The sequence below is a fragment of the Kryptolebias marmoratus genome, linkage group LG8 (assembly GCF_001649575.2).
Source record: "Kryptolebias marmoratus isolate JLee-2015 linkage group LG8, ASM164957v2, whole genome shotgun sequence".
In the NCBI taxonomy this organism is placed as follows: domain Eukaryota; kingdom Metazoa; phylum Chordata; class Actinopteri; order Cyprinodontiformes; family Rivulidae; genus Kryptolebias; species Kryptolebias marmoratus.
Window position 1 is genome coordinate 12,375,542 of NC_051437.1, and position 10,566 is coordinate 12,386,107.

At 46.0% G+C, this 10,566-nt stretch overlaps 1 protein-coding gene across 3 annotated transcripts; it reads left to right on the forward strand.

Moving 5' to 3' along the window:
- The first annotated feature begins 612 nt into the window (after positions 1-612).
- slc6a1a (solute carrier family 6 member 1a) lies at positions 613-8,955 on the forward strand. 3 transcript variants are annotated; one of them, XM_017409581.3, is made up of 15 exons: positions 613-1,047; positions 1,999-2,438; positions 2,595-2,726; positions 2,829-2,929; positions 3,028-3,137; positions 3,273-3,405; positions 3,914-4,048; positions 4,146-4,249; positions 4,841-4,965; positions 5,136-5,248; positions 5,814-5,945; positions 6,088-6,190; positions 7,086-7,186; positions 7,350-7,517; positions 7,609-8,955. In XM_017409581.3, the coding sequence occupies exons 2-15, from the start codon at positions 2,204-2,206 to the stop codon at positions 8,014-8,016; spliced, it is 2,100 nt and encodes a 699-aa protein (XP_017265070.1). In that variant the 5' UTR covers positions 613-1,047; positions 1,999-2,203; the 3' UTR covers positions 8,017-8,955. The 3 variants fall into 3 exon arrangements, with proteins under 3 accessions (XP_017265070.1, XP_037833082.1, XP_017265069.1); XM_037977154.1 differs by lacking the exon at positions 613-1,047 and adding an exon at positions 1,071-1,516; XM_017409580.3 differs by lacking the exon at positions 613-1,047 and having other exon boundaries at positions 1,071-2,438.
- Positions 8,956-10,566: the final 1,611 nt, after the last annotated feature.

Consider the following 10,566-nt stretch of genomic DNA (forward strand, 5'->3'; position numbering starts at 1 on the left):
TTTTTTTTTTTTTTACAAACGTCCGGCTCATTCTCCTCGGGGCTTGATGCCTTCTCATTTGTGCAAACGATCACAGGCAGAGTTAGACACCCAGCCAGTGTTCCCTCCCTTTATTGACGGGCTCTCTTTATCACTGTTGGCCACACTGGCCTCGCCATCCAAATATAGGGAACCGACAATGCTTCTTACCACACACACACACACACACACACACACATATGGGTCCATTTTGCACCTCCGCCATATGTGTTTGGTCTTCTTGTTGTTGTGTGTGCAAAAAGGAGGGCTAATTCTTTTTTATTATTAAAACAACAAACTAGAATTATCTTTTAAAGCCTTTAAACTTGCAATAATTTGTCCTAAAATCTGGGGGTGGCAGGTCAGTATCGAAGGTTTTTTTTGTCTGTGTGCAACAAATCTTGCTGGAAAAATAAGGAGTAATGAAATAAATGTAAATGCCCCATAATTAATATTAATTAGGCTGCTAGGAGGTGAGTCGTACCTGATCCAGTGTGATGTCAGAAGAGTCTACAGATGAGGATGAGGAGTAACGAAGAGGAGGAGGGGGGGGGGCGACTTTGAGATGACATTGAGGCTGTGTGGAGGGGAGTTTGAGTCTCTGGTTGTTGATGTTAGACAGTCGCACAAGGCGAAGCGGCTGCTGCTGTTCATTCAACCTCCTCCTCTTTTTCTCCACCTCCTCCTCCTCCTCCTCCTCCTCTTCCTCTTCTTCCTCTTTCTGCTCTTCAGCACTGCTCCCCGGTGGACAGCTCCTGCTTGGACTCTTCTTCCCCCCCACCCCACCCCACCCTCCTCTCAACACACTCACACTCACACACACCACCACCACCACCACACACACACACACACACACACACACCTCTGCTCTCATCCAACGCTCCTTAATAAGTCTTTTAATGGAAGTAAAACCTATTGATGCTCCAGGGAACATCGGGAGTTTACAACTTGACCCACGGGAGGGATCTGCCGCCTTTGGAGATTTGCGGCGAGCAGCGGATCCTCGGCGGCGCGCGGCTCAGCTTCTCTGTGAGTAAAACCGGGTGTCTGCGGGCTCTGCGCGCGTACAGCTTCTCCTCACCAGCCTCCATATGAACGAGCAAGATAACGCATGCTTTGTATGTTTTTGTCTCTGAGACTACAGCGACTGGATTGTGAATTCCTCCGCTGCCGCCGCCGCCGCCGCTGCTGCTGCTGGTTGCATTTTAATCTTTAAACCAACAATCTATATCCAATTACACGCAGAATCGATGACTGTTTATTAGTCTGCTTGGATGCTGCAGATGTGCGGACGCTTTCTGGGGCTCGGGGTTCACAATTAGTCGGGCTGGACGTGTGCAGACGGATGCGTAAAGCTGTTACGCATTTGGACATCCTTTTTTGTTTTCTATTGTGCGTCTTAGGTTTAGTTTTTTTCCTCCCCCTTCTTTTTTAATCCCCTTTCTCTCTACTCTTTCTGCTGCTTCCTGTTCTGGTGAACCGCTAGGAGAATCTGGAGGTGGTAAACTGGTGGACTTCGTGTGCTTAATTCTCATAGGCTAGACGCTGTTGGTACGGCGCGTCCTGCGCTTCAAAGTGCATGTTTTGGATCCTCTGATCTTCATTTAACTTTTTTTCCCCCTCTCTGCTTCTGCTGCCAGCCTCTCATCTCTCCCTCTCTCTCTTTCTCTCAGTCCTTTTCATGTTTGCTTTTGGACATATTTAAATGCAGACTTTGTTTGGACTACCGATCTGTTTTTGGCTGTTAAATAATCTGTCTGTCGTCTAGCTGTGGAGGCAAGTCAGCGTGCCTCTGCCATCGATGATTTCTTTTTTTTTTTTTTTTTTTTTCAATCTGACATGAATAGTGCCAAATGATTAAACGTGCATCTAAAGTTTGAGGGGGGGGGAAGATTGATTTGTTTTGCTGGGTGTAGAAGAATTTGCGCTGATTAAGGTGACCATATTCTCTGCGCACCTCTCTCCACGATCCTGTTATAGGTTAACGGCGACTGACCAGGTGCGCGCGCGCGTCTGTGCGTGTGTGTGTGTGCGCGGTGCGTGTGTGTGTGCGCGCGCGCGCAGGCTTCACATCTGAAGACATTTGGTCCGAAGGTCAGCCGCAAAAACCGCGAAGCTGCTGTCTACGTGGACCGGTGCTGAAGTCTTCCGTCCCACCGCCAGGACCTTCGCCAAATCCCGAGACATGGCGACGAACGGCACCAAAACGGACGGACAAGTCACAGAACTGAACGAGGTGGTGGCCACTAACAATGACAAACCCAAAACACTGGACGTGAAGCCCGAAAAGACGAAAAAGGAGGTGCCGGCCAGAGAAACGTGGGGGGGGAAATTTGATTTCCTCCTGTCTTGCGTGGGTTATGCAATTGGACTGGGGAACGTGTGGAGATTTCCCTATCTGTGTGGGAAAAACGGTGGAGGTAAACATGATTTTTTTTCTTTTTTTCTTTTTTTTTTCTCACTGCTAATTTATGCACAACCCGTTCAGCTCTGCCACAGCTCGTTTCCATTTGCAGCCCTGTTTCACTGAGGGAGCCTTTTTAAATGCGTAACTTGATGTGCTCTTGTCCATCCAGGAGCCTTCTTGATTCCTTATTTTTTGACCCTGATATTTGCTGGGGTCCCCTTGTTCTTGCTGGAATGCTCCCTCGGTCAGTACACTTCGATCGGAGGACTTGGTGTGTGGAAACTGGCTCCTATGTTTAAAGGTATATGAGAGGGGTGGGGGAAAATGCACATCGGGTTATTGTGTCCTGATAAAAATGCAAGCATTTTTAATTGGCTGCACCCGAATCCTTCTTATATGACAGGCGTGGGCCTCGCAGCGGCCGTCCTCTCCTTCTGGCTCAACATCTACTACATTATAATCATTGCTTGGGCCATTTACTACCTGTACAACTCCTTCACCACTGTAAGTACGAGCTCATTAAAAGCCAAAACTGCAGCCATAAGGTCAAACTCGTGAGCTCTTCATAATCCCTGCCGCCTGTAATGTTTCCTTTCTTTCAGGAGCTTCCCTGGAGCTCATGCAATAATGTATGGAACACAGAAAACTGTTACACAAACTACTCCATCGCTGACACCAGCAACCTCACCAGTGCCGTGCAGGAGTTCTGGAAGTAAGATTTCCTCGTTCTGTTTCAACAGCAGCCGTGCCTGAAAGTACTCTGCGTGCCTCCTCGAGCTACGCTGAGGTCGGCCTTCGCTGCTGCATGCTTTACTCCCCTCTGTGTTGTCGTTGCTCTGACTTATAGGCTCAACATGCATCAAATGACCGACGGCTTGGAAAAACCAGGCCAGATTCGAGTGCCACTGGCAATAACGCTGGCCATTGCCTGGGTCCTCGTGTACTTCTGTATCTGGAAAGGGGTTAGCTGGACAGGGAAGGTAAGAGGTTTGCTAGTTTTCCTTACGCTGGTTTCTAATGAGCCGTTTGTGACACCTATGCAATATTAAACAGTCTAATATCACACTCATAAATCTTTTAGACTGCATTCAGCCTGGTCCCGGATTGATTTTTTTAAAAATAGGAGACGTCAACTCCTCCTGTTCCCCTAATCCTGTCCCCCCTCTGTGATTCCGATTCACATTTTTTCCAAACTGAGTGTGGATTCATGACAGGAGGAGCGACAATCCGGATTTGTCCTCCTCCCCTCTCACTTCCCGAGCGGCGCCACGTTTTAAAACAGCCCACTTCCTCCCGTGGCAAACAGATTTTGCTGTGGTCCACGTTTTGCTGGTGTCGCAAGTGCGCATGCAGAGGGAGCTAACTGGAAACAAATCTCTCTTCGTCCGCCACCAACAAAATCCAGAGAAACTTTCACGAGCCTCGTGAAAAAATGTACGCTCCAGATTCAGCCCCTGAGACGCTGATAACTGTGCTCCGTTCTTACAGGTCGTTTACTTCTCGGCCACGTACCCGTACTTCATGCTGTTCATCCTCTTCATTCGCGGGGTGACTCTACCTGGAGCTAGAGAGGGGATTTTGTTCTATATCACCCCTGACTTCGAAAAGCTGAAAGAATCGGAGGTAATGACATATTATTATCTGATTCCTGCCTCCGTGCTGCATGCCTGAGTGAGCAGAGCTCGGCCTGACGCTGAATTTCCATCTCCCCCTCTGTCAGGTATGGCTGGACGCAGCTACCCAGATCTTTTTTTCCTACGGACTGGGACTGGGGTCACTTATAGCTCTGGGCAGCTATAATACTTTCAATAACAACGTTTACAGGTAAGACCGCTGAGGCTTCATGGCCTGGATGGGATTTATGAGACGAGGCGAAACAGACAGTGATGGGCAACCGATGCACTGAAACTGCTGCTGTTTTAAACCAAAAGCAGCCCGTGCATTAAAGCAAGAGACTTAAAATGTCCGATTAACGTGGATTTATGTCATTAATGTCACTATAAACTGAGGCGAAGGCTGTTCCTTTCTGCTATCACAATGTCTGAGTGTTTTCTCTAACGGCGTCATGCTTCTGGGTCACATAAACAGTCGGTTACATAAAGCCATTGCATCCAGTTTGTGTGTTGTTTCTGAGCTTGTTTCAAATTCGTTCTCCTTTCTGTCGTATTTATATAAATGATTTTACAATTTTAACTGAAGTTTATAGACAAAAATAGGTTCATGTCTACTGAAAGGGTTGCATTTTTGGTGATATAAGAAGTCAAGAAGGGCTCCCACAGTTAGTCTTTTATCCTTTTCTGCAGTTTTTTTTTTTTCGAAAGGTCAGTACCGAATGGGGGGGTAGGGGTGGGAAAGTCGATTTAAAGCTCTAACAGCAATTCCCCCCACCCCCCATTTTTTATTTCCTCTCCCCAGAGACTCCGTCATTGTGTGCTGCATCAACTCGTGTACCAGCATGTTCGCTGGCTTTGTCATCTTTTCCATTGTTGGCTTCATGGCGCATGTGACAAAGAAAGACATTGCAGACGTAGCAGCTTCAGGTAACTGCAGGCAGCTCGGTTTCTGTCTCCCGATTTTCTGCTGCTCTGTCACTAATACCAGCAGCTTTTCTGCACGATTCTTGCACGAATAAGTGCCTCTGCAGTCCTCGGAGTGATCAAATCGAAACTAACGGGGTTTTTTTTTTTCTTTTTTCCCATTTCTGATCCAGGTCCTGGCTTAGCTTTCCTTGCGTACCCGGAGGCTGTAACCCAGTTGCCTGTCTCACCTCTCTGGGCCATTCTGTTCTTCTCCATGCTGCTCATGCTGGGGATAGACAGCCAGGTAAAGGAGCTCGCTGATGATCTGCTCACGGGCTGACCTAAATATTTAAAAGCAGCTACAGATCACGCAGCCCACCCCTGCTCCCTGCACGGTAAAGCGTGCAATTCGCCTTTTGTGGACAGACGTGGCCGAGCGTTGACATTAGCTGTCAAGTATTTTTAAACGCAACTTTATCACCTCCGCGTGCCCACCGGCGCCGCTTTGAGTTCCTTTATTTCGTGCTCGATTTGAATAAGGTTGCACTGACCGTGACCACGGCCACTTCACAGTGAAAGACAGAAATTACAACCCTGCTCTAAATGTCATAGCAACAGCGCTTTTCCTTATTACTAAAGAGGCTCGCCGAAAGAGCGCGATCGGTCGACGGGGTTATCACAACAGTGTTCTAACCGTGAGGACGCGGCAACATTTTCGTTCCCTTTTTCCACGCGGTTTGCAAAAGACCCGCAGATCTCTGGGAAACGAGTTGCCGTCCTCCGCTTCTGAAAAGCCTTTATGTGGAGGCACATAAAAGCAGAGCACACCGTGTTCCATTTAAAGGTGTTTGTGTGATTCTGTCCTCCAGTTCTGCACCGTTGAAGGCTTCATCACTGCCCTCGTGGATGAGTTCCCCAGGGCTCTGCGAGGCAGGCGAGAGATCTTCATCGCTGTTGTCTGTCTGGTGTCCTATGTGATCGGACTCTCAAACATCACACAGGTACAGCAGTGAGGCTCTCGGGTTGGGTCTGGATGCTCAGTGTCCTTTTAAGTCAGTTTTGTTCGTCTGGTTCTATAGGAGCACGTCTGCTTGACATTAAGTCTTTTTTTTTCTTAATCCTCTCATTTTTTATTGCACCCAGGGTGGACTCTATGTGTTCAAACTGTTTGACTACTACTCTGCCAGTGGGATGTGTCTGCTGTTCTTGGTCTTCTTTGAGTGCATCTCCATATCCTGGTGTTACGGTGTGTACTGTAACCGTCCCATGCGCACACTGCCTTACAAAACTAGGCTAAGAGTTTAGATTTTGGAAGATATTTCAAATATGAATCAAAGGCTTAGCATTCCTTGAGGAAGTGCACAACGCCCACCGCCTTCTGTATCACATTCCAGTGTTAGAGAAACGACAGAGTTATGGTCGATTTGATCAAAAATATATACAAAAAATAACGTGAAGCGTGATCTCGCTCGACAAGATCTGTTAGTCCTCGAATTATATGTTGGAGGGGACTCTCAGCTACTACCACACCAAATTTTAGCTTGATATCTGTAAAGCTGTATGAGTTGTAGCCACTTTTGTGTTGGCTGAAGTTGATTGGATGTGGCAGCCATCTTGAACTGGGCTGGATCCAGCAGTTAATCGGTTGTAGATGAAGGTATATCCAGTGATTACCTTTTGAGAGTTTCAGTGGAGTTATTAGGAGATATTTTGCTAACAGACAGACTAAATTGACTCTAACGGTTACATTTTCAACAAAGATCTTGGGTTATCTGTTTGGCCCATTCCCTTTGTGTAGGGGATCACGCTCAACCACTAACACACTAAATTTTAGGTCAGTATCTATAAAATTGGCTGAGTTATAACCATTTTTATGATTTTCGTGGTCAGCTGGCTGTGGCAGCCATCTTGAATGTGGCTAACTCCAAAACCTAATCGGTCGTATACATACATGCATTCATTACTTTCCGAATGTTTCATCAAAATCTAGTCCCTAGTCCATGAAATATTTTGCTAACAGACTGAACAGACAAATGAGCACACACAGACAGAGGCAATTACGCGATCGCTTGCCTCTCCTGGCAGCTGGCGATCCTAAATCAGACGTGAAGGTTGTCACCATAGATGCATTTTTCTGGCAGGTGTGAACAAGTTCTACGACAACATCCAGGAGATGATTGGCTACAGACCCTGTATATGGTGGAAGCTGTGCTGGGTCGTGTTCACCCCTCTCATCGTGGCTGTGAGTACTTTGAGCTAATAGAACAGTACATCTAAAGTCACGGCACGAAAACTGAAACAATAAATAAAGTCAATATTACCTGCCCGCAGCCACGCTGAGCTGCGACAGCGCTGCCTGTAGTCAGACGTGTCAGGATGCATAAAGCGCCTCGTGTCTCCCACAGGGGGTGTTCTTGTTCAGCGCCATCCAAATGGTTCCTCTCACGATGGGAGACTACGTGTTCCCGGGCTGGGGTCAGGGAGTAGGTTGGCTCATGGCGCTGTCCTCTATGGTTCTCATACCAGGATACATGGTCTATATGTATCTTGGTCTCAAGGGCACTTACAAGGAGGTAAGAAGGGATTAATCTGTTGTTGTTTTGTTGGATCGCAAACTTTTACAGTGTAGCTTATTATCTCGGCTGTTTTTTCCCACCCGCCCAGCGACTTCGGATAATGTTTCAGCCCCCCGCGGTGACTAGGCGGTGTCAGGAGAACGGCCCGGAGCAACAAGTGGAAACCAACACCGCTAACCTGTCCAGCCCCGCCAACCCGGCTCCCGCCAACCCGGCCAGCCCCACCAACCCGGCTCCGGCTAACTCCACCAGCCCGGTGACGCCCGCCAACGCAGCGCCGCCGCCGGCCAACCCGGCCTCCGCTTCTAGCCCGGTGACGAGCCCCGCCGCCACCATCACCACCACGGTGACCACGGCCAGCCTGGCCAACCCCCCCACCACGACTGTCAGCCCAACCAGCCCGCCTCCCAACCCAACCAGCCCGACGGAGCCCGCCAATCCCCCGAACCCAACCAGCCCGACTTCTATCCTGACCAAGGGCGAGGCCAACGTGTAGTCGACGAAGAAACCCCCCTCGTGGAGAGCATTTAGACAAAAGAGAACATTGCAAAGGACTTCTAAGATTTTAATTGATTCACCTACCTCCGAGGGCAATATGTGATCAAAACCGATTTCCAAACCACGTTTCATTTTTCCTGCGTTTGTCAAGTCGAGCCAATGATGTCTTATTGTTGGTTGGCATCCTGAAAACAAAATCAAAGACTGTTAGTGTTGACAAACTTCAACCGTAAATCCGAATTTAAAAAAAAAAGCAACAAAAAAACAATGTAAGCATACTGTGTAATACTGTGAGAAAAGAAAAAAAAAACCCTTAGAGATATAGATTAGAGATTTGTTGAATAACTTCATGAATCAAGTAAATACCGTGTGACTATAGTAGATTAGGTAGTAAACAAACTTGACATCATAGAAGCGTGCAAGGGATGGCGTCCATTTTGTTTCGTTTTTATTCGTTTTTTTCTCTGTGGATGTTTACTAAAACCCTCACACAGTTGTCTCTTCTCCAAACGTCACTCTCTGTGGCGTAGACCACGAGCCGCGAGGCAGACGGGGAGCTCTGAGTAAGCACAATGCCAGGAAGGAGTTCGCGTTCAGGAGCGATCCGGCGTTCGTCGCGAAAGATTTCCTGTGTGAGAGAGACTGTTATTTGTCCTTCCTTTTTTCTGTGAAAAAAAAAAACAAACAAAAAAAAATAACAAAGAAGAGATAAAACTTTTATGTGATCAGAGCATTTTTAGACTTATTTTTAGGATGTTTTATACTATATATATAAATATATATATGTTGTAATGGAGGACCAAAATTAACAGGCAGACAAAAGCAAAAACTATGCCGTTTAAGTATTCGGTTGGCAAAGCACAGGGTACAAAGAAGTACAATTTAAAAAAAAAAAAAGAAGAAGCACAAGGTTAGGAAAGTGATTTGCTAACATCGACTATCCCTTACGATGCTGACAGTCAATCCTGTTTACGTTTTGCATGTTTTTTCCTCAGGAACAACAAGTTTCTCAAACGTCTCCTGACAAAGAAAAGAAGAACAGAGAAGGCCTTAAGCCAAACATACAAAATTTTTGCCGTAGTCTTGTTTACACGACTGGGCAGAACTATAAAACACCACTTTGTACGCTAGCACAAAAACTTAAAAAATACAAATACATATATATATATAGAGAGAGAGAAAAAAAAGTACAAATAAACGGGACCAACTCTGTGTTAAAGTGCAGTCACGGTTTTCTTTATTTCCCCTGTATGTGTCACGATCAGTCATAGTTCGAATCAGTTTGTATTCAGCAATACATATGTAGGTGTTTGCGTGCAGGCCGGTAAGCAGGTGGTCTGTTTCTGTTTTCGTTTCCGTCGTCTTTGCTTTGACTAGAGTGAGAAGCACAAAAGCTTTAACTTCCCCAGAACGTTTTGCCGTGGCGCGGTCGGACAGTGCTGGTTTTTACTTCGAAAAAAGGCAAAAACAACTCGAGTGGAAACGGGAAAACGGCTCCGGTTCATGTCCTGTGAATTCTGTATAAAGTTACTCTTACCACAGTTTTTTCTCTGGAAGTTCGTTGTAAAACCGTACCGTGTGAAACATGTAACTGTGAATGTCTGTACTACATTGGAAGTTATTGTCTAAATGTTGAAACAATGGAGTTGCTGTTTTCTGCAATAATATTTTGATCACAGAAGCTAAAGCACATATCTTACAGAAATATAAGAAATGGTGACGACAATGAGAAGATACTGATGATTATATAGAAAATAGAAACTATGTCTAGTTAAATTCTATTGTTTTGTATATTTTCAACTGTCTCACTGCCTAATGTAAAACATAATATAAACATGATATGTATCTAAATGGTGTCAAATGATAAAGCACGATTGTTATGTTATACAAACAGATTAAAAAAAAAAGATTGAAAAATAAAGAGTTATAGAAATTATAAAATACGACACGTGGCTGGCATATGTCCCTAAAAGCAAGTGTTTTTAATGTAGCGGTGTTTCTGGTAACGTTGCCATAAAAATTAGGTCAACTCTCTTATTAAAAGATGTACGCTGCTCTGAATCCTCCTGCAGTAATTGGCTGTTGTTTCCTGTCTTGTAAACAAACCCGTGTCCACGGAGTATTTCCAGTCAGTGGATATGAGAGAAATGGGAGAACAATGAAACGACGAGAGTTTAATTAGGTGGAGGGAACGCACAGCTCACTTTGTGTCGAGGTTGGATTTGCAGCAAGGCTGGTTGAAGTCAAGATGGCGTCTTAGAGTGGGGCTCTGTGGGGAAGCTTACGAATAAATGATGTCTTACCTGTTGCCGATAGCTCCTTGAGTGGTCTCAGTTCGGAGGAATGGTCTAATTCTGAGCACAGTGATAAGCAAATGGCTGCTAATCCGAGAGGATTATCGCCGCGTTAAAACAACTCCTGTTACAAAACGTTCATGTTAATTTGCGTGACCACCCTTTTTGTTTCACCTTGACGTCGCTGCCAGCGTTCGTATTTCACGGTTTTCCTCCCGGAAGTGCCCCCAGAGTGCACAGGACGTGCTACAGCT

Bases quoted from the DNA above. Each gene is read 5' to 3' on its own strand.
- slc6a1a (XM_017409581.3), top strand. From the start codon at position 2,204: ATGGCGACGAACGGCACCAAAACGGACGGACAAGTCACAGAACTGAAC. The intron at 2,439-2,594 runs GTAAACATGATT...TTGTCCATCCAG, and splicing joins GTGTGGGAAAAACGGTGGAG to GAGCCTTCTTGATTCCTTAT. The intron at 2,930-3,027 runs GTAAGTACGAGC...CCTTTCTTTCAG, and splicing joins TGTACAACTCCTTCACCACT to GAGCTTCCCTGGAGCTCATG.